At 43.7% G+C, this 24,531-nt stretch overlaps 1 protein-coding gene across 8 annotated transcripts in view; it reads right to left on the bottom strand.

Moving 5' to 3' along the window:
* Positions 1-765: 765 nt before the first annotated feature.
* The window catches only part of fryl (furry homolog, like), a 693,453-nt gene continuing 669,687 nt past the window's right edge, over positions 766-24,531 (bottom strand). For all 8 annotated transcript variants that reach the window (XM_070870121.1, XM_070870109.1, XM_070870094.1 and 5 more), the window contains 3 exons: positions 22,310-22,420; positions 6,603-6,787; positions 766-2,783 (listed from right to left, as the gene is read on the bottom strand). In XM_070870121.1, the coding sequence (XP_070726222.1) occupies positions 2,525-2,783; positions 6,603-6,787; positions 22,310-22,420 (555 nt within the window). In that variant the 3' untranslated portion in view covers positions 766-2,524. The remainder of the gene's footprint in view (positions 2,784-6,602; positions 6,788-22,309; positions 22,421-24,531) is intronic.

Below are 24,531 nucleotides of genomic sequence, written 5' to 3'. Positions count from 1 at the left end.
CCTTCACTAGGTTGTGCATCTTAATAAAATACGACATGGCACATTCCTTACATTTCCATATCTAATTATTCTCAATTTGAACCGTAGTTTTGACAAGCTGAGCTTTTAATCCTTTGTACAAGTGATGAAAGATAGGAACTAAAACTAGATTGCATTTGACTGACCAACTCTAAAACATCTTTAACTAATATATAAGGCACAAAATGTTTCCTCCTGCACTGATGAGGGGAAATGCAAAGGTAATCTCCCAGAATTATGTATCCAAATAACATAAGGATTGGGGAAGACTTCCAGGAGCTAATCTAGCACCAAACTCAAGACTGTGTTTCAGCACTCTGGCATAATTCGCATAGCGGGGAAGCTCTGAATTTAAAATCCACACATTTAGGGAAGGAAAAATAAACGTCTTTACTCAAAATGGTTGGAATAAGGAGTCAGGCAGGTAGGTTGGGAATGGCAAAAACATTAGGGATATTCACATGTTGGAGTTAGATAAATGAAGAGCGAAGATAATATCCAACTGGCTTGGCCTTGTAAGAGGAGATGAGTAAAGGGAGCTATACCACTAAACCGAGCTGTAGTAGAATTTGCTCACTGTTGTTTGTGTGCTAAGTGGATGAAGTCCCCTTCCTCAACAAAGATCACATACCTTGATAAACAAAATAAAGTTGCTAAAAGATGTGAATTTTAAGAAAATGAACATCTCCATTTACCTCAATGATTAAAGTACGTCCAGTAAATATTTAAACAGCCATAGTACCAAACTGCCAACAAAATAATTTATCATTGTTGAAGAATGATTACAGTGATTTGTTAATTTGCTATGACTGGTTACAGAGCTTTAAATTGTTAACTACTGTTTGCAGTCTGATAGCATGCACAGTGCCTTAAACTCATACAATTCATCACAATTATTCCTGTTCTACAGTTCACTTTCTCAAAAGGCAAATGCTAATAATTGAACAGTACATTCTATGCTCCATGGTATGGAGTCCAATAAAAATCACAGTGGATAGGATAGATGCATATAATAAGCAGGGTCATTCCCAGCAAACAGAGGCAGGTACACCATCAATGGGTGATTTTACATTCAATTTCTTTCCCCACAGAAAACCACTGCTGTGAACGGAATCTCATGTATTCAAAAACTGGAGGGTTTCAGCATTTGTCCTTTTGAGTATGACGAATGTTGCGTTTTCAGTCTTTGACTTTCTTTCCGAATAATGCAGCAAAGGATGGTCCCGCAGTTCAAAATCCACGGGAGATAGATAAGGAGTAGACAGAATAGTATCTGAATAGTCTCAGGATTATCTGTGAATTCACAGACTGCAGAGACAGCAGATAAAGACTCATTACCAGTACTTAAGTTTTTTTTGTTTTGCATTAGTTTTATACACCTATTCTCATAACAGTGCAATGCACAAATGTACAAGAAAAAAACAATACTGATTTTACACTATACAGGACTAAAATATTTACAGAGTAAAATAAGTTAGGTGAGTTTTCCTAATGAAAATTGCTAGGATGCAGCACTTTTTATTTCTGTTGTCACTCAGTTAAGTCCCTACAGGCATATATTTTTGGTTAGATACCACTGGTATTTGTAACATAACCACTGATCAGAGAACATCTAATGTCCACTGAACAGTAAACAAAGAAAAAAGTAACAGATGTAGGATTAGTTTTACAGTACTGAGTAAAACTCAGCTTAAATTTATCTGTCAAGTATCCTAACTTTTTATAAGAATTTCTACAGCACACCATGGATCATGTTAGTTCTAATACAAAATAAATTTCTTAAAAATGTTTTTTCAGGCATGCTTTGAGAGACCTTTTGTGAACTATTAACATTTTTATATTCTAAAGCCTGCAGTCAATTTGTCATAAATCAAGTCTTAACTTCTTGCATATAATCCTTTACCACATGGAAAGTGGCATTAAATGGTCTGTCTGTCCTTGTAGGAGCTTAACCTTTGTTTATTTGTCCAGACATTATGAAAACCAAGCTGAAATATTCTCATGTGTTTGCCTTGAAGCCTTGCAGGTTATTCAGCCTAAAGCCATTTCCCAGATGATTTTAGCATCATTCCACCTGCTGCAGAGAGCCTGAATGTCACTACTATACATTATTACAAGGGAGCTGGCTTGTCTTCAGAAAATGAAGAATATACGCCCTTTCTTTCTTCTGTGCCTTTTTCTTTCAGCATGACTGACAGTACTAGTGCAATAAACCATGACCTAATGGTTGCACAGTCAATCCCATATATTTTGTGCACATGGAGTGACTTGCCACATATGGCTGTTAATTAGTTCTGTACAGCTATTACTCACTCTGTATTTGATTTTTTTTCCTGTTGTTTAACATCTGGTTTCTTCATGTGCCTAACTATGTTTCTATAAATAGATGCGATCTGGAGAGTGTTCAAAAACAAATTGATGCCAATATGAGGGACGTGGTTAATATACATGATGCACCTTCTTATCAACACTGAAAGGGATGAATATTCTTAGTCACTGCTGTAGCTTAAAATCCAATACTTAGAACATCTGTTGCAGGTGTTGCCTTTGCCAGAAGCTGGTATGACTGCACTGTTCGGAGAGACTCACGAATCTGCAGATTCAGCTCCATCAATTTGGAGCAGACTTTGGATAAGTCCTGATTAGACCCCACCACAGCAAAGCTACCAGTTTGGCCCAATGTCTGATGACGGAAATAAATATGCAGGAGGGTTTGTACTGGATCATCATCACTATTTCCAAAAATATCATTGGGCCATACAGATCTGTGGGTAAAAATATGGAAAAGAATGTAAGTATTAATTTACAGATTGCATAAACTTGGATACTACCTTTGTAATAAACCTACATTAACACTGTATAATGCACTAAATCAACATTCACATTTTCTTGGGGAAACAATTCCAATATTTCCCTTTTCTTAATGGCTGTGTGTCAGATGCATTATTAAGCTATGGATAGACCTGCTAATAAGCATTAGCTTAAAAATTCAGGAGTCTCTAATTCTTGAACTTGGTACAAATGAAAAGGATTCCAAACTGGACACATGACATTCTGAACAAACTAAGATTTTTCCTCGTGTCAAATTACAATTGTGGCGATTAAAGTAAAATTTTTATTGCTGGAATCCTTTGATTTTCCAAACTGGCTTTTACAATTTGAACACTTGATTTATAAACTCCTGATAAGATCCATTTAAATCAGTAAACGTCGGGTTGAGTATGAGGTAATAACAATTGGGCAAGTTAAATAAACACCAAGCCTACAGTTATACCATAGCTACTGATTGCAGATATTATATGCAAGATTTTTAAGTTTTAAAGAAAGGCTTGTTTTCTTTGGAGAGGAGACTGAGGGAAGATATGATGCAGTTGTTCAAAATAGTGTATAGGTAAGTTTAAAAGTAAGCAAATTATTTAATTTGAACAATAAGAACAAGACTAGAGGACATAAGTATAACATTCAAAAGCCTTGTTCAAGGTAGAAAGTAGGGAAAAAAATGAGAATAACAGACCTATGGATGAAACATCCAAAAGGTAGTAGTTGATTTGGGGCCAACTGTCACTTGAAAAGGACATTGAGGGTGAGAGGGATATTACCAGTACTGGTAGATTTTCTTTTCAGGAGAGGAAAAGAAGGGGATTAACAGTTGAGTGGGATGGGATGAGCCCAGAATAGGATAATCATATATGATCAGGAATGGAAGTACAGGTAATAGGGATAAGTATTAACATAAATGATCAAATATATCTTGGAACACAATCTAACAAATGGAGCATGCATGAGATGCCCTGATCCACCAAATTCTGGGCCATTGATCCTCCTGCTGCTAGGCAATGAAAATATCAACCATGGAGAGCAGCCAGCTAAGTTTGAATAAGGAACAACAGACAGATACTCTTGAAATTAGCTCAAATTATCGTTGATGGCGAGGGAGACATTTTTCAGAACTTCCCCAAAGGACACATCAAATACATGGAATAAATACACAAAAGGGTAGCTTTTACAAGATGGGTGGAATGAACAGGAGTTTTTTCCTCAGTCCATGCTTTCTAATGCAGATTAATGTTCTTGTGCATTCACCAATATGATTTGCTATTAACACACAAGCTCCCTTCACAAACAAGTAGATAGATGACATTATTGGTGAATGCACAAGAACATTAATCTGCATTAGAAATGAATGTTTAGTACTATCCATTCAGTGTCAGTCTAATGGATCATGCTGGATAAAATGTCACATTTAATGCACCAGTTTTTTCAAGTTTACAAGCACAAAGTCCATCATAAATACTGCTGTAGCATGTTGATACAAAAAGCAGTTCAAACTAGACATAGGTGAATGAGGAGGTAGTGGAGATACTGGATGGGATAAAAATTGATAGAGAAGGTATTAGAAAGGCTGGCTGTACTTAAAGTAGATAAGTCACTAGGACTGTTTGGGATGCATCCTAGGATGCTGAGTGAAGTCAAGGTGGAAATTGCAGAGGTACTAGCCATAATCTTCCATTCCTCATTAGATACAGGAGCAATGGCAGAGGACTGGAGAATTGCAAATGTTACACCCTTGTTCAACAAAGTATAAGCCTAGCAACTACAGGCTATTTTAACCTCAGTAGCGGGGAATTTTTAGAAACGATAATCGGGGACAAAATTAACAGTGACTAGGACAAGTGTAGATTAATTAAGGAAAGCCAGCACGGATTTGTTAAAGGCTAAGCATGTTTAACTAACATAATCGAATTTTTTGATGAGCTAACAAAGGGTTGGTGAGGGCAATGCGGTTGACGTGGTATGCATGGACTTCCAAAAGGCATTTGATAAAGTGCCATAAAATAGGCTTGCCAGCAAAGTTGAAGCCAACAGAATAAAAGGGACAGTGGCAGCATGCTTACAAAATTGGCTAAGTAATCGGAAACTGAGTACTGGTGAACAGTTGTTTTTTGGACTGGAGGAAAGTATACAGTGGTGTTTCCCAGGGGCCGGTACTAGGATCACTGCTTTCCTTGATTTATATTAATGACCTGGGCTTAGGTGTACAGTGCACAATTTCAAAATTTGCAAATGACACAAAACTTGGAAGGATAGTGATAGACTTCAAGAAGACAGTTTGGCTGGTGGACACGTGACAGATGAAACTTAACGCAGAAATGTACAAAGTGATTCATTTTGGTAGGAAGAATGAGGAGAGGCAATATTAACTAAAGGATACAATCCTAAAATCCTAAAGGGGGTGCATGAATAGATCTGGGGGTATTTGTCCACAAATCGTCGAAGGTGGCAGGGCAGGTTGAGAAAGCAGTTAAAAAAGCACGCAGGATACTGGGCTTCATAAATAGAGGTATAGAGTACAAAAAGTAAGTAAGTTATGATGAACCATTTACAAAACACTGGTTCAGCCTCAACTGGAATATTGTGTCCAATTCTGAGCACCAAACTTTAGGAAGGATATGAAGGCCTTAGGGAGGGTGCAGAAAAGATTTATGAGTGGTTCCAGGGATGAGGGACTTCAGTTACGTGGATAGACTAGAGAAGCTGTGGTTGTTCTCCTTGGAGCAGAGAAGGTTGAGAGGGAGATTTGTTGAGGTGTTGAAAATCATGATGGATCTAGATAGAGAGAAACTGTTCCCGTTGGCAAAAATTTTTCACGCAGTGAGTGGTTAGGATTTAGAATGCACTGCCGGAAAGGGTGGTGAAGGCAGATTCAATCGTGGCTTTCAAAAGGGAATTGGATAAGTACCTGGAGGGAAAAAAAAGGACAGGGCTACAGGGAAAGGGAGTGGGACTAGACGAAGTGCCCCAGCAGGCTGAGCTGCCCCCGGCCTGAGAGCACCATCGGAACAGGCTGGGGAGCAGAAGCAGCAGCATGGCGGCATACCACTCCAGGGAGCAGCACGTGCTGGAGCTCAACACCCAAGATCCAGTCGGTGATTGGCGTGTGGGCAGATACAGCAGGAGCTGTGAGGTCAGGGCGAAGAAGCGGCGAGAGATTGTAGGGGACGTGATCAGGGCCCAGGAGAGGCGTGAGTTTGGGGCCCAGAAGCGGCGGGAGCACGGGCCAGCCCACACTGCGATATGTGTGCGCACTAGGTCCGTGCAGCAGAGCTAGTCTCCAGTCGTCTTGGTTAATCCTTGCTACTGGACCAAGACCTAGCTCTGTCAAGCCCGTGTGGTGGCTGGTGTGCAACTGTCACTACACGTTAATAGAAATCCACGCACAGGTATCTTCCACCCTGCAACATGTAGTTCGGGATCTGGAATTTTAGGTCCTTCATTGAAACACATGTGAAATTTTTAACGTGGAAGCAAGCCATCCTCGATTCGAGTGACTGCCTATGATGATGATGATGAACCATTTTAGACATCAAATGCATTTCAGAAGTCCTAAATGTAAAAGTAACATATATGAGGGAATAGTATAAAAGACTGCTTTATGTCAAAGCATACTATGTTGTATCACTACAAATGGTCTTGCTTGCCAGCAGTAATTGTTAAAAACAAGCCTATTCCTTAATGTGGTCTGGTTCTTGCTGACATCATTACTTTAATCAACAGTCATTTGATTAAACAATCACATGAATTACCTGAATGCCTTGACCTGAGCAAGTGCAGATGGGAACTCCTTATTTCTCAAGGTCTCAATGAGAGAATGAATGGCAGTCTCTGTGCATGCCTGCAGGGCTTCAGGGACTTCTATTTCATCACTGATACCTTCTGCCTCTTTCAAGCAGGCTTCCAACTGAGCCAGTTCTTCTGACATATTTATGACCTGAAAACAGACAAAGGTAAGAAAATTGATTGGTTTGAATTTTACTGTCATAGTTCCTGAAATATTCCTATAACTACACCAACCATATTACATAAATCACTGTAAACAACTGAAACAACAGCAACGTGAAGTACCAAACATGTACATGTTCCAAATTTGTATGTGTCAATAACTGAATGATGGAGGGAACAGATACCTGCATGCACAAGACTATAATTTTGAAATTATATGTACATACTCTAGTGTTGTTGTAATAATTCAGTGAACATTTGTTAATGTATCCTTTGTCAGCTGGGCTGTTGACTGCCAGGTCAGTGGCATATCTGACAAATTATGTGTGCTTACTGTGGAGAAATATGGATATCACCAGGTAAAATTGAGCCTCTTGCTGAGTGATCAGGAAAATAGCACTAGTGATTGTTGTAGAGAAAATAGTGGAGAACAGCTGCAAGAACAAAATGGGGATTATAAATACCTTTTGCGTCCTATGCAAGTTGTGGGAAAATTATTGGAAAAAATCCTGAAGGACAGGATAAATCTACATTTAGAAATACACTAATCAGGGACAGTCAGCATGGATTTGTTAAGGGAAGGATGTGTCTGACTAACTTGATTTAATTTTTCGATGAGGGCTGTGCGTATGATGTAGTGTATATGGATTTTAGCAAAGCTTTCGATAAGGTCCCACATGGCAGATTGGTCACGAAAGGAAAAGCCCATGGGATCCAGGATAAATTGGCTCAGAGGCAGGAAGCAAAGGGTAATGGTTGATCGGTGTGTTTGTGACTGGAAGGATGTTTCCAGTGGGGTTCCGCAGGGCTCAGTACTAGGTCCCTTGCTTTTTGTGGTATATATCAATGATCTAGACTTGAATATAGGGAGTATGATTAAGAAGTTTGCAGATGATACAAAAATAGGCTGTGTGTTTGATAATTAAGAAGAAAACTGCAGACTGCAGGAAGATATTAATCAGGTGGGCAGAACAGTGGCAAATAGAATTTAATCCAGAGAAGTATGAGGCAATGCATTTGGGGAGGGCTAACAAGGAAAGGAAATACACATTAAATGGTAGGACATTTGAGAAGCGTAGAGGAACAAAAAGACCTGGGAATGCATGTCCATAGATCCCTGAAGGTAGTAGGCCAGGTGGATAAGGTGGTTAAGAAGGCATATGGAATGAATGCTTGCCTTTATTAGCCGAGGCATAGAATATAAAAGCAGGTGGGTTATGCTTGAACTGTATAAAACACTGGTTAGGCCACAGCTGGAGTACTGCGTTCAATTCTGGTCGTCACATTACAGGAAGGATGTGATTGCACTGGAGAGGGTACAGAGGAGATTTACGAGGATGTTGCCAGAAGTGGTGAATCTTAGCTATGAAGACAGATTGGATAGGCTGGGTTTGTTTTCCTTGGAACAGAGGAGGCTGAGGGGAGACCTCATTGAGGTGTATAAAATTATGAGGGGCCTAGATATTGTGGATAGAAAGGGCCTAATTCCCTTAGCAGAGGGGTCAACAACCAGGGGGCATAAATTTGAAGTAATTGGTAGAAGGTTTAGAGGGGATTTGAGGGAAAATTTCTTCACGCAGAGAGTTGTGGGGTTCTGCTAATGTGGTACCCGTGTTTAAGAAGGGAGAAAGGGATAGGCCGAGTAATTACATGCCTGTCAGCCTAATCTCAGTGGTGGGAAAATGAGTGGAACAAATCCTCAAAGACAGGATAAATCTACATTTAGAAAGGCAAGGATTAATTAGGGACAGTCAGTACGGATTTGTTAAGGGAAGATCATGTTTGACTAACCTGATTTAATTTTTCGAGGAGGGTCGATGAGGGTAGTGCGTACGATGTAGTGTATTTGGACTTTCGCAAAGCTTTTGATAAGGTCCCACATGGTAGACTGGTCACGACGGTTAAAGTCTATGGGATCCAGGGCAAAGTGTCAAGGGCAAGTGGTTCCAAAATTGGCTTAGAGGGAGAAAGCAAAGGGTAATGGTGGTTGGTGTTTTTGTGACTGGAAGGATGTTTCCAGTGGGGTTCTGCAGGGCTCAGTACTGGGTCCCTTGCTTTTTGTGGTATACATCAACGATCTAGATTTGATTAAGAAGTTTGCAGATGACACTAAAATTGGCTATGTGGTTAATAATGAAAAGGAAAGTCATGGACTGCAGGAGGATCTCTAACCAGTGTACTAAGCTTAAATAAAGGAGACTATGAAGGTATGAGGGCAGAGTTGGGTAAGGTGGACTGGGAAAATAGATTAAAGTGTAGGACGGTTGATGAACAGTGGTGTACACTTAAGGAGATATTTCACAACTCAAGAAAAATATATTCCTGTGTAGAGGAAAGTGGCTAACTAAAAGGATGGTATCCAATTAAATACAAGGGCATACAAAGTGGCCAAAACTAGTGGATAGAACAGAAGATTGGGAAGCTTTTAAAAGGCAGCAAAGAATGACTAAAAAAATAATTAAGGAAGGGAAGATAGACTATGAAAGTATGCTAGCGCAAAATATAAAAACAGATAGCAAGAGTTTCTATAGGTATATAAAAAGGAAAAGGGTGGCTAAAGTAAATGTTGGTCCTTTAGAGGACAAGACCGGAGAATTAGTAAGGGGGAACATGGAGATGGCAGAAACTCTGAACAAATATTTTGTATCAGTCTTTAAGGTAGACGACACTAACAATATTCCGACAGTGGATGGTCTAGGGTCTATTGGAGGGGAGGAACTTAACACAAACACAATCACAATCACAATCACAATCACCTAAGGAGGTGGTGTTCAGTAAGATAATGGGACTAAAGGCAGATAAATCCCTTGGACCTGATGGCTTGCATCCTAGGGTCTTAAGAGAAGTAGCAGCAGGGATTGTGGATGCATTGGTTGTAAATTACCAAAATTCCCTGGATTCTGGGGAGGTCCGAGCAGATTGGAAAACTGCAAATCAACGCCCCTATTTTTAAAAAAAGGAGGCAGACAAAATGCAGCAAGCTATAGACCAGTTCGCCTAACATCTGTGGTTGGGAAAATGTTGGAGTCCATTATTAAAGAAGCAGTAGCAAGACATTTGGAAAAGCAAAATTCGGTCAGGCAGAGCCAGCATGGATTTATGAAGGGGAAAGCATGTTTGACAAATTCGCTGGAGTTCTTTGAGGATGTAACGAGGGTGGATAAAAGGGGAACCAGTGGATATGGTGTATTTGGACTTCCAGAAGGTATTTGACAAGGTACCACATAAAAGATTACTACATAAGATAAAAGTTCACGGGATTGGGGGTAATATATTAGCATGGATAGAGGATTGGCTAACTAACAGAAAACAGAGAGTAGGGATAAATGGTTCATTCTCTGGTTGGCAACCAGTAACTAGCGGGGTGCCGCAGGAATCAATGCTGGGACCTCGACTATTTACAACCTATATTAACGACATGGAAGAAGGGACTGAGTGTAACATAGCCAAGTTTGCTGACGACACAACGGTGGGAAGGGAAAAGCAATGTGTGAGGAGGACACAAAAAATCTGCAAAAGGACATAGACAGGCTAAGTGAGTGGGCAAAAATTTGGCAGATGGAGTATAATGTTGGAAAGTGTGAGGTCATGCACTTTGCCAGAAAAAAATCAAAAAGCAAGTTATTATTTAAATGGAGAAAGATTGCAAAGTGCTGCAGTACAGCGGGACCCGGGAGTACTTGTGCATGAAACACAAAAGGATAGTATGCAGGTACAGCAAGTGATCAGGAAGGCCAATGGTATCTTGGCCTTTATTGCAAAGCGGATGGAGTATAAAAGCAGGGAAGTCTTACTACAGCTAGATAAAGGTATTGGTGAGGCCACACCTGGAATACTGCGTGCAGTTTTGGATTCCATATTGACGAAAGGATATACTTGCTTTGGAGGCAGTTCAGAGAAGGTTCACTAGGTTGATTCTGGGGTGAGGGGGTTGACTTATGAGGAAAGGTTGAATAGGTTGGGCCTCTACTCATTGGAATTCAGAAGAATGAGAGGTGATCTTAAGAAAACTTATAAAATTATAAGGGGGCTTGACAAGGTGGATGCAGAGAGGATGTTTTCACTGATGGGGGAGACTAGAACTAGAGGGCATGATCTTAGAATAATGGGCCGCCCATTTAAAACTGAGATGAGGAGGAATTTTCTCTCTGAGGGATGTAAACTGTGGAATTTGCTGCCTCAGAGAGCTGTGGAAGCTGGGCCATTGAATAAATTTAAGACAGAAATAGACAGTTTCTTAAATGATAAGGGGTTATGGGGAGCATGCGGGGAAGTGGAGCTGAGTCCATGATCAGATCAGCCATGATCTTATTGAATGGCGGAGCAGGCTCGAGGGGCCGTATGGCCTACTCATGTTCCTATTTCTTATATCAATCTACTGGTCAGGTGGGCAGAACAGTGGCAAATGGAATTTAATTCGGAGCAGTGTGAGGTAATGCACTTCGGGAGGGCTAATAAGGAAAGGGTATACACATTAAACGGTAGGCCACTTAAAAGTATAGATTAACAAAGGGATCTTGGAGTGCTTGTCCACAGATCTCTGAAAGTAGCAGGCCAGGTGGAGAAGGTGGTTAAGAAGACATATGGAATGCTTGCCTTTATTGGCCGAGGCATAGAATACAAGAGCAGGGAGGTAGTGCTTAAATTGTTAATACTCTGGTTAGGCACAACTGGAGTACTGAGTGCAGTTCTGGTCGCTGTATTACAGGAAGGACGTGATTGCACTAGAGAGGGTGCAGAGGAGATTTACTAGGATACTGCCTGGAATGGAGGATCTTAGCTATGAGGACAGATTGGATAGGTTGGGTTTGTTCTCATTGAAACAGAGGAGGATGCAAGGAGACCTCATTGAGGTGTATAACATTTTGAAGTGCCTGGCTATAGTGGATAGTAAGGGTCTATTTCCTTTGGTGGACGGGTCAATTACGAGGGGGCATAGTTTTAAAGTGGCTGGTGGAAGATTCAGAGGGCTTTAAAGGGAAACTTTTCACGGAGGGTTGTGGAGGTCTGGATCTCACTGCCTGGAAGGGTGGTGGATGTAGAAACCCTCACCACATTTAAAAGCTGGTTGGATGGGCACTTGAAGTGCCATAATCTGCAGGGTTACAGACCTAGACCTGGTAAGTAGGATTAGACTGGATAACCTTTTGTTGGCCGTGCAGATATAATGGAAAGTACTGCAGGGAATCGAATATGGGCAGGGTGATCTGCTGGACTAGTTTCGATCGCCTAACTGGGTCGGAGAGGAATTTTCCCAGATTTTTTTTCCCCAATTGGCCTGGGTTTAAAAAAAATCTGTTTTATTTGCCTTTCCCAGGATATCACATGGCTCCGGTTGGGGTGGAATGTAGAATGTTACGGTGCAGGGAGTATCGTAGTTGTGTAGGGCGGACTTCAATGCCCATCAAGAGTGGCTAAATAGTACTATCACTGATCAAGCTGGCTAAGTCCTGAATGACAGAGCTGCCAGACTAGGATTGTGTCAGGTAGAGAGAAAACAACAACCTACTTGACTTTATCCTCACTAACCTACCTGTTGCAGACATGTCTGTTCATGACAGCATTGGTAGAAGTTACCACTGAACAATCCTTGTGAAGACAAAGACACATCTCCACGAAAGGATATCCTCCATTGTGTAGTGTATCACTACCACCATGCGAAGTGGGATGGTTCTAGCAGCTCAAAACTGCGGGTCCACGAGGCACTGTGGCCTATCAGCAACAGCAGAATTTTATACAATTACAATCTGCAACCTCACGGTCCAGCTCATCCCACATCACTACTTGATCATCAAACATGGCTCAATGCAATGCATAGAAGGATGCACCAGGCAGACTACCTAATGCAGCTACTTCACAGGACCTACCTGCAATCGAAAAATCAAAAGCAGCATGCTAAAGAGAAATCTAAGTGGTGCCACAACCAATACTTCAGTACAAATCTCTGGAATGCGACCACATTGTCAAGAATGCTGGTGGACATTTAAGACAAGTAACTGGAGGAGCTGGCTTCATGACCAACCAACCATAACAGAGCCTGAGTGCAAAAAATAAAGTTGAAGTCATTGCAAGAGTATTGAGTCAAAAATGCTGAGGGATATCCAACTTGGCCTCCTTCCAAGGTCCCCACCGTTATAGGCTGCCATTGCCCACCACGGTGGTGGAAATGGCTCAGCCCGCAGATCTAGCCATGGCTATGGAAGCATTTGAGAGTGAGCAATCACCCGTCACTGCCCGGCAGATCAAAACCTGGACAAGCCACGACCCCTTATTATCTCTAGTCAAAAGCTGTGTGCTTCACGGGAGCTGGTCCAGTGTCCCAGTGGAAATGCAGGAAGAGATAAAGCTGTTCCAATGGCGCAAAGATGAAATGTCTATACAGGTAGACTGCCTTCTGTGGGGCAATCGAGTAGTGGTCCCCAAGAAGGGCAGAGACACCTTCATCAATGACCTCCACAGTACCCACCCAGACATCGTAATGATGAAAGCGATAGCCAGATCCCACGTGTGGTGGCCCGGTGTCGATGCGGACTTAAGAGTCCTGCGTTCACAGATGTAATACATGCTCGCAGTTAAGCAATGTACCCGGGGAGGCGCCGCTAAGTTTATGGTCTTGGCCCTCCATACCGTGGTCTAGGGTACATGTTGACTATGCAGGCCCGTTCTTGGGTAAAATGTTCCTTGTGGTTGTAGACGCGTACAGGGGCAGGGAGGTGTTGCTACAGTTGTACAGGGCCTTGGTGAGGCCACACCTGGAGTATTGTGTACAGTTTTGGTCTCCTAACTTGAGGAAGGACATTCTTGCTATTGAGGGAGTGCAGCGAAGGTTCACCAGACTGATTCCCGGGATGGCGGGACTGACCTATCAAGAAAGATTGGATCAACTGGGCTTGTATTCACTGGAGTTCAGAAGAATGAGAGGGGATCTCATAGAAACGTTTAAAATTCTGACGGGTTTAGACAGGTTAGATGCAGAAAGAATGTTCCCAATGTTGGGGAAGTCCAGAACCAGGGGTCACAGTCTGAGGATAAGGGGTAAGCCATTTAGGACCGAGATGAGGAGAAACTTCTTCACCCAGAGAGTGGTGAACCTGTGGAATTCTCTACCACAGAAAGTAGTTGAGGCCAATTCACTAAATATATTCAAAAGGGAGTTAGATGAAGTCCTTACTACTCGGGGGATCAAGGGTTATGGCGAGAAAGCAGGAAGGGGGTACTGAAGTTTCATGTTCAGCCATGAACTCATTGAATGGCGGTGCAGGCTAGAAGGGCTGAATGGCCTACTCCTGCACCTATTTTCTATGTTTCTATGTTTCTATGTACTCCAAGTGGATTGAATATGAGATAATGTCGGCTAGCACATCCGCTGCCACCACTGAAAGCCTGCGGGCCATGTTTGCCACACACTGCTTACCTGATGTCCTGGTGAGCAACAACGGGCCATGTTTTAACCAGTGCTGAGTTCAAATAATTCATGACCCGTAACGGGATCAAACATGTCACATCTGCCCCGTTTAAACCAGCGTCCAATGGTCCGGTAGAGAGAGCAGTGCAAACCATCAAGCAAGGCTTGAAGAGGGTAACTGAAGCTCACTGCAGACTCGCCTATCCTGAGTCCTGCTTAGCTACCGCACGAGACCACAATCACTCACTGGGATCCCACCTGCTGAACTGCTCATGACAAGTTGGTTCACCCTGATCTGCATGAACAGGTAGAGAGCAGGCGGCTTCAACAAAGTGCATACCGTGATAGCGCAAATGTGTCACGCGAGATTGAAATCAATGATCCTGTATTTGTATTAAATTATGGACAAAGTCCCAAGTGGCTTCCCGGCACTGTCGTGGCCAAAGAGGGATGCAGGGTGTTTCGGGTCAAACTTTCAAATGGACTCATTCACCGGAAAAACTTGGACCAAATCAAACTCAGATTCACAGACTATACTGAGCAACCCACCTTGGGGTATCAAAAAAAGGTAGGGCCCAACACACACACACCAGTGGCAACCGACACCACAGTTGACCACGAAGCAGAACCCATCATCCACAGCAGCCCTGCAGGGCCCAACACACCAGGCAGCCCAGCAAGGCCAGCTGCACAGCAGCCCAGCGAGGGCCCAACAAATGATTCAACAACACCAGCTTTCACACCGGGACGATCAACCAGGGCAAGAAGGGCCCCAGATCGACTCACATTGTCAATAGTTACACTATTGACTTGGAGAGGGGGGGGGGGGGGGATGTTGTTAGAAATGTGGACTTGTATTTACTCTATACAGCTACCAGAGGGCTTAATCCCCAGAGTCCCAAGGGATTCTATAATCCCTTGGGAGCACAGGTATTTAAGAAGGCTTCACAGGTTGGAGAGGCACTCTGGAGACCTGCAATAAAAGACTACGGTCACACTTTACTTTGAGCTCACAGTGTTCACTCTGACTCTTTCTCCATACACAACACCCACCATCATAGATAAGTGTCCAGACAATAGAGTTAATTCCATGTAACATTAAGAAATGATGAATTGCATTTGGCACTGTTATGTTCATAATAAAGTAATGTAACTGAGTACTGTAGACATGAGTAAGTGTGACCTTAGTTCCTTTTATTCTAACTCCAGAGTGCCAATTGCAGCATGGGAGGCCAGCTTATATGCAGTGCTCCCAAGGGATGCTGGGATTCCAACAGGTACGCCCTCTGGTGGCAATATAATACTGGTTACATAGGGTTGTATACATAACATCACTCCCTCCCAAAGTCAATAGTACACTTATTTACAGGGTGAGACGATCTGGGCCTTTCGCTCCCTCGTCGATCGTCTTGGTACAAATGCAGGTGTAGGTGAGTTGGTTGGTTCTTCGCTGGGCTGCTGGGGATGGTGAGTTCAGCTTCGTGGTCAACCATGATGTCGGTTGCCACGTGTGTGTGTGTGTCGGAGGGTCGAAGTTGGTGGTGTCCTCTTCGCGTTGCTCGTGGCTGTCTGTGAATCGCAGTTTGGTTTGGTCCAAGTGCTTGTTTGACCTGAAACACCCTACTCCCTTCTTTGGCTATGACAGTGCCAGCAAGCCATTTAGGACCATGTCCATAGTTGAGTACAAATACAGGGTCATTGACTTCAATATTGCGTGACAAATTTGCGCGATCATGGTACACATGCTTTGTTGATGCTGCCTGCCCTCGACATGATCAGGGTGGACTAGAGAGAGCCTTGTTTTGAGTGCCCTTCTAATGAGCAGTTCGGCAGGGGGAACTCTGGTGAGCGAGTGGGGTCTAGTGCGGTAGCTGAACAGGACTCTGGACAGGCGGGTCTGCAAGGAGCCTTCCGACACATTTCAAGCTTTGCTTGATGGTTTGGACTGCCCATTCTGCCTGGCCATTAGATGCGGGCTTGAACAGGGCAGATGTGATCTGCTTGATCCCATTGCGGGTCATGAATTCCTTGAAATCAGCACTGCTGAAGTACGGCCCATTGTCGCTGACAAGGACATCAGGCAGGCCGTGTGTGGCAAACATAGCTCATAGGTTTTCGATGGTGGCAGGGGACGTGCTTACAGACATTATTGCACACTCAATCCATTTTGAATAAGCAGCCACAACAACCAAGAACATTTTGCCTCGAAACAGACCAGTGAAGTCGACGTGGATCCTAGACCACGGTTTGGAGGGCCATGACCACAAACTTAGCGGTGACTCCCTGGGTGCATTGCTCAATTGAGAGCAAGTGTTGCATTGGCGCATACAAGACTCCAAATCTGAGTCTGTGCCAGCCCACCACAAATGGGATCTAGCTATAGCTTTCATCATTACTATGCCTGGATGAGTACTGTGTAGGTCGCGAATGAACGTTTCCCTGCCTTTGTTAGGCAAAACCACGTGATTACCCAACAAAAGACAGTCCGCCTGTATGGACATTTCATCTTTGCGCCGCTGGAAGCGCTTGATCTCTTCATGCATCTCCGCTGGGACACTGGACCAGTTCCCATGGAGGATACTGTTTTTTTTTTTTTACAAGGGACAGTAAAGGATCCTGATCTGGTGGGCCGTAACGGGTGACTTTTCATTTTTAAATGCATCCATCACCAAGAGCAAGTCTGCAGGCTGTGCCATTTCCACCCCGGTGGTGGGCAATGGTAGCCGACTGAGAGCATCAGCGCAGTTCTCTGTGCCTGGCCTGTGGCGAATTACATAGTTTTATGCAGACACTGTGAGCACTCATCTTTGGATGCGAGCAGAGCCATTGGTATTAATACCTTTGCTCTCTGAGAATAGCGATATGAGCGGCTTATGGTCAGTTTCTAACTCTAACTTAAGCCCAAACAGATACTTTTTTTTTACCCCGTAAATGCATGCCAGAGCTTTTTTTTCAATCATGCTGTAGGTCTTTTCGGCCTTTGACAAGCTCCTGGACAAATAAGCGACCGGTTGCAATGTTCCCGATTCATTTGCTTGTTGTAACACACACCCGACCCCATACGAAGACGCATCGCAAGCTAGCACTAAATGTTTACATGGGTCATACAGAACAAGCAGTTTGTTGGAACACAACAGATTTCTGGCTTTCTCAAAACCAGTCTCTTGTGATTTCCCCCATACTCAGTCATCTCCCTTGCGTAGCAACACATGTAGGGGTTCTAGCAAGGTGCTTAACCCGGGTAGGAAATTACCAAAAGAACGACCACAGCTCCGTCACATTCTGTGGTCTTGGCGCGTTCTTGATGGTCTCCGTCTTGGCGTCGGTGGGTCTGATGACATCTGCCGCGATTCTTCTCCCTAAGAACTCAACCTCTGGCGCCAGGAAAACACACTTTGAGCATTTCAACCTGAGTCCCACACGATCTAGTTGACTTAGAACCTCTTCCAGGTTCTTCAAGTGTTCAACGGTGTCCTGACCTGTGATCAATATGTTGTCCTGGAAAACCACGGTGCGCGGGATCGACTTTAGCAGGCTCTCCATGTTCCTTTGAAAAATAGCTGTGTCCGATCGCATCCCAAACGGGTATCTGTTGTAGATGAACAGACCTTTGTGCGTGTTGATGCAGGTAAGGCCTTTCGAAGATTCCACCAGCTCCTGCGTCATGTAGGCCGAAGTCAGGTCCAACTTGGTGAATGTCTTCCCTCCTGCCAGCGTCGCAAATAGGTCGTCTGCCTTGGGTACTGGTCCTGCAGCGAGAAACAGTTAATCGTTACTTTATAGTCCCCACAAATTCTGACCATGCCATCGCCCTTGAGGAGTGATACAATCGGACTGGCCCACTTGTTGAACTCCACCAGTGTGATGATGCCTTCTCGTCGCAGCCTGTCCACTTTCTCTCGCATCATATATGGCACCGCCCGTGCCTTGTGGTGGATGGGTCGTGTACCGGGAATAATGTGGATCTACACCTTCGCTCCCGAGAAACTTCCGATGCCTGGCTCAAGTAACGACGGAAACTTTCTCAGCACCTGGGCACATGAGGCATCGTCGACGGACGAGAGCGCTCGGATGTCGTCCCAGTTCCAGCGGATTTTTCCCAGCCAGCTTCTGCCGAACAGTGTGGGGCCATCTCCTGGTACAATCCATAGTGGGAGTTCGTGCACTGCTCCATCATAGGAGACTTTTACTGCTGCGCTGCCAACAACAGGGATCAGCTCTTTAGTGTAAATTCTCAGCTTGGGCCGGTGTACCTTGTTGCTCCACAGCCTGTCGAAGGCCTTTTTGCTCATGGTGGACTGACTCGCACCAGTGTCCAGTTGCATGGATACTGGAATTCCATTCAGTTCGACTTTTAACATAATCGGTGGACATTTCATGGTGAAGGTGTGTACCCCGTACACTTCTGCCTCCTCTGTTTGAGTCTCTAGTTCAGTTTGATCCACCATGGATCGGTCTTCCTCTGTAACGTGGTGGTTTGCAGCTCGTCTGCACACTCGCTGGAGGTGACCCACTGTTCCACAGCCTTCGCACGCATAGTGTTTGAAGCGACATTGATGGGCTTGATGATCACCTCCGCAGAGCCAACAAAGTGTCAATTGCCTCGCATTAACGCTTGATGGCGGACTCTGGGTCATCTGAGGTCGTGCAGCTGCAGGCGTGTACGTTCTGCCATATGCATTCCTGCCTGAAAACGATGTTACTTTGTGTACAGTACTTGCCGAAACATCTTTATGCTGCGAAATTTGTTTGGTGTTATCGCTGGTGGACATAAATGCCTGGGCTATTGTTAGGGCTTTGCTTAGGTTCGGTGTTTCAACAGTCAATAGTTTGCGAAGGATAACCTCATGGCCAATGCCAAACACAAAGTCTCTTGGCATTTGCTCCAGGAATCCATCGGATTCACAATGTCCTGCAAGGCGCCTTAGTTCGGCGACGTAGCTCGCCACTTCCTGGCCTTCAGACCGTTGACATGTGTAAAATCGATACCTTGCCATCAGAATGCTCTTCTTCGGATTTAGGTGCTCCCGGACCAGCGTACACAGTTCTTATGATCTGGCTGTTGGTTTCACTGGAGCGAGAAGATTCTTCATGAGGCAATTGGTTGTTGCCCCGCATTCGGCGAGGAGCATCGCACTTCGTTTGGCAGCGTTCTCGTCCCCTTCCAGCTCGTTGGCCACGAAGTATTGGTTGAGTCGCTCCACGAAGGCTTCCCAATCGTCCCCGTCTCAGAATTTCTCCAGGATACCAACAATTCTCTGCATTTTCGCGTGATGGTTCGTTATCTCGTCGCCAATTGTTATGTTCATAATAAAGTAATGTAACTGAGTATTGTAGACATGAGTAAGTGTGACCTTAGTTCCTTTATTCTAACTCCAGCGTGCCAGTGCAGCATGGGAGGCCTGCTTATATACAGATGCTGGGATCCCTTGGGACTCCAACAGGTACGCCCTCTGGTGGCGGTATGATACTGGTTACATAGAGTTACATACATAACAGACACAACAAAGACTATGGCCCCTGACAACATCCTAGCTGTAGTGTTGAAGACCTTGGCACGCACGCTGACCCTCTTCCGCCCCGCGAGCAGTGTCAGCACCAGCCCTAGCAGGTTGTGAACCGGGCTGACATCCGCTCGTGGGGAGGAAGTTAAAGGGGAGGTCGGCGGTTTTACCGACTCACGAGTTTCCCTGACTTCTCCCCTTGCGTGGTCCAAGCCGCCATCGTGCAACCCCGCCACTCAGATTTGGGTGCCGTATTCAGCAACACGCCGTCTTGGTGGCCTAGTGGAGGCCATCAGCGGTCCTCCCCTTTAAGTGAAGGGGAGAAGCATCCATGTAATGCTGCTGATCGTGCCCTAGCATCCCCCTGGAACTTGCCCTGAGGAAGTGGAGCCACTGGGTGGTAACCGCAATTTCGTGGCTGGGGCAGAAGTTCCATGCCGGGTACCACCCCCAGTCGGGGTACTGGTGAATTTCTACCCCCTGGTATCTCAACTCTACCTACAACGGCACCACTATTATCGATTTCCACACTATCACCACTGACCATAAACTGAACTGGACTAGCTGTATCAACACTGTGTACAGGAGCAGGGCAAAGGCTAGGTACTCAGCGATGGGCGTTTCATCCTCTGATCCCTCAATGCCTTTTTACTATCTACAAAGCTCAAATTAGGAGTGCAATGGAATACTCACCACTCACCTGGATGGGTGCTACTACAACATTTAATATGCTCAACACCAACCAGAACAGAACAGTCCACTTCATCAGTGGTTCTGCCACTGTATTCAAAACTCACCCCCTTCATCACTGGGCACAGTGGCTGCAGTATGTATAATCTACAGGATGCACTTCAGCATCTCTAAGTTTAATTTGATAGCACCTCCCTCTTCTGGGGCCTCTAGCATCAAGAAAGACAAGAAAAACAATGTCATGGGAACACCAACACCTCCACGTTCCTCTCCTTGCCATAAATCATCCTGACTTGCACGTATATCATCATTCATTGCCGCTTGGTCAATATCTTTTTTTTTTTTTTTTTTAAATTCATGTCCAATCGTTATCCAATCGTTACAATTCTTTGTCAAACGCCAGAGGTCACCCTGCACCAGTCAAGGATCACTCTGCGCCAATGCTCTTAGCCAAAAGGCCTAGAGCCACTGCACCGTTCCTGGAAGTACTGCAATACCAGGTTCGTGCCATGGAGGTGGATGGGTCAGGTCCCCCACACACCTCCGTGGAGGTGGATGGGTCACCAATCCCACCCACCTCCTGTTTACAAAAATGTAAGCATATACCTTCCTGACCAGGGAGGAACCACCCGGACGTCATGGTGGCTGGTCAGGTTAGTTATGCAGATCTTAGCCAAAAGGCCGCTTGGTCAATATCTTGGAATTTCCAACCTAACATTGTAAGTGCACCATCACCTCAAGGACTGTAGCAGTTCAAGCAGAAGGCCCATCAACAACACCTTTGGGCAATTGGGAATGGGCAATAGTTGCAGCCATCCAGTATAGCACACAGCCAGAGAACAAAAATGAAAATAATAATGGAGGTGTAATAATAGATGAATTTTTTGCGTAATCCCCTTTGGGTATCAAGGATTAATTATGCAGAATCTGCTAAAATTTCATGGTGATATTAGAAAAGGACAATAATATTGGGTGTATTTAACTATCCCAGGATAGAGGAAACAAAGGTAATGCATGTGGTTAATGTGGGAATTGCTTTTAATAATGTACTCAGGCTGCCTCCTGGATCTAATACAACAAGGAAAGAAGCACTTGTGCAAAGTACAAAAACAATTGGGAAATAGCAACCACAACATAGTTTAATGTGAAAATAGTAAAGGATAATTAGACGTTAGCGATAAAGGTGCTGGAATCAAAAAAGGCAAACCAATGATGATAAAGGGGATCTAGCCGAAATTAACTGAGCAGAAAAGTTAGCAAACAATTCAACAGTGCAGCAGTAGGAAATCTTCAAACATGTGATACCTGGAGTACAAAACACATATATTCCTACAAGGTGAAAAGAGAATGCATCAAAGAAGAGTTATGTGGATAAATAGAGAAATTAAAACTAAACTGAAACTTGGCTAACATTCGTGCAGATAAATATAAAAAGGATATTAAAGCCATAGATTTTGTCAGCATAGATTCACTAGGATGATGCCAGAGATGGGAAAGTACAGCCAGGAGGTAAAAAGGGAATATAAGAAAAGGCTAGCAGATAATATAAAAGAAAATAGTGAGGACTTTTTTAAGGATATAAGTTGAGAATTAGAGAGAGGGTAGGAAGGTTCAGGAATAAAGTGATTTGAATTGTGGAGAGGGAAAGTGTGGTGGAGATAGATGTTAAATATTTTGCTTCAATGTTTACTAATTTTAGTTTAATAAGAACAAAGGTTTACGTAGAGGAGAATATGGAATAATTGTTAGAGATATTTGTAGTAAAGGAATTGGTTCTGAAAAAGTTATCTATAACAGAACTGAAGGTGGATAAGTCACAAGCTGATGACAGATAAATAAAGAGGGGGCATGGCACCTATTAGCACAAAGAAAATAATTTCTGACCTAAATGCAAATAATTCTCAAAAGTTACCTCAGCCTCTTGCTTGACGGCGTCTACTTGACTGATGAGTTTGCAGTAGGCTTGATACAACAGCAGTAGTTGGAAATGCAGTTTATACAGCCTTCGACACAGCTCTAGCTCCTAAAACGAGAATATGTAGATAGATTAGTATGTTCCTCAGCTTACTGCACATGAAATAACGACGGTTAATCACAGCCAGCTTTCTGCAATGAAATATTAAAGATGGTTACTTACTAATTGCAGAGAGGAAATGTCAGCTTAAAATGAGTTGATACAATGTAAAGCTGATGAAAGGCAGATGAAAGCTGAACCTTGCACAAAAGTCACAGTTACAGCTCCAGTACAGAAAGCAAAAAATCAGCCCACAAAAAAGCAGCCAGCATTACTGTGACAGACTGTTACGTAACAGTAACTGAAAAATTAATTAAATCCATGACATTCAGAAAAAAATGACATCAATCCACGTAGTAAAATATTTCCCTCAAAATAATTTAAAATCCTACTGCTGAACTTATACCTACAAAGTACTATTCCTACGCATATGTGGTACTTTTAAAGACATCCGAAGTAGAAACATAGAAAATGCTGCAGGAGTAGGCCATTCGGCCCTTCGAGCCTGCACCACCATTCAATATGATCATGGCTGATCATCATCTCAGTACCGCTTTCCTGCTTTCTCTTCATACCCCTTGATCCCTTTAGCCGTAAGGGCCATATCTAACTCCCTCTTGAATATATCCAACGAACTGGCATCAACAATTCTCTGCAGTAGAGAATTCCACAAGTTAACAACTCTCTCTGAGTGAAGAAGTTTCCCCTCATCTCGGTCCTAAATGGCCTACCCCTTATCCTTAGACTGTGACCCCTGGTTCTGGACTTTCCTAACATCGGGAACATTCTTCCTGCATCTAACCTGTCCAATCCCGTCAGAATTTTACATGTTTCTATGAGATCCCCTCTCATCCTTCTAAACTCCAATGAATACAGGCCCAGTCGTTCCAGTCTCTCCTCATATGTCAGTCCTGCCATCCCAGGAATCAGTCTGGTGAACCTTCCCTGCACTCCCTCAATAGCAAGAATGTCCTTCCTCAGATTAGGAGACCAAAACTGAACACAATATTCCAGCTGAGGCCTCACCAAGGCCCTGTACAACTGCAGTAAGACCTCCCTGCTCCTATACTAAAATCCCCTAGCTATGAAGGCCAACATTCCATTTGCCTTCTTCACCGCCTGCTGCACAAACATGCCAACTTTCAATGACTGATGTACCATGACACCCAGGTCTCGTTGCACCTCCCCTTTTCCTAATCTGCCGCCATTCAGATAATATTCTGCCTTCCTGTTTTTGCCACCAAAGTTGATAACCTCACATTTATCCACATTATACTGCATCTGCCATTCATTTGCCCACTCACCTAACCTGTCCAAGTCACCCTGCAGTCTCTTAGCATCCTCCTCACAGCTCACACCGCCAGCTGTCATCTGCAAACTTGGAGATATTCCACTCAATTCCTTCATCTAAATCATTGATGTATATTATAAAGAGCTGGGGTCCCAGCACTGAGCCCTGCGGCACCCCACTAGTCACTGCCTGCCATTCTGAAAAGGACCCGTTTATCCCGACTCTTTGCTTCTTGTCTGCCAACCAGTTCTCTATCCATGTCAATACATTACCCCCAATATCATGTGCTTTAATTTTGTACACCAATCTCTTGTGTGGGACCTTGTCAAAAGCCTTTTGAAAGTCCAAATACACCACATCCACTGGTTCTCCCCTGTCCACTCTACTAATTACATACCCAAAAAATTCCAGAAGATTTGTCAAGCATGATTTCCCTTTCATAAATCCAAGCTGACTTGGACCGATCCTGTCACTGCTTTCCAAATGCGCTGCTATTTCATCTTTAATAACTGATTCCAACATTTTCCCCACTACTGATGTCAGGCTAACCAGTCTATAATTCCCTGTTTTCTCTCTTCCCCCCTTTCTTAAAAAGTGGTGTTACATTAGCTACCCTCCAGTCCATAGGAACTGATCCAGAGTCAATAGACTGCTGTAAAATGATCACCAATGCATCCACTATTTCTAGGGCCACTTCCTTAAGTACTCTGGGATGCAAACCATCAGGCCCTGGGGATTTATTGGCCTTCAATCCTATCAATTTCCCTAACACAATTTCCTGACTAATAAGGATTTCCTTCAGTTCCTCCTTCTCACTAGACCCTCGGTC

Source organism: Pristiophorus japonicus, chromosome 2, assembly GCF_044704955.1.
Source record: "Pristiophorus japonicus isolate sPriJap1 chromosome 2, sPriJap1.hap1, whole genome shotgun sequence".
Lineage (NCBI taxonomy): Eukaryota > Metazoa > Chordata > Chondrichthyes > Pristiophoridae > Pristiophorus > Pristiophorus japonicus.
Note: the sequence above shows the minus strand (reverse complement) of the source record. Positions and strands in the feature narration are given on the sequence as shown.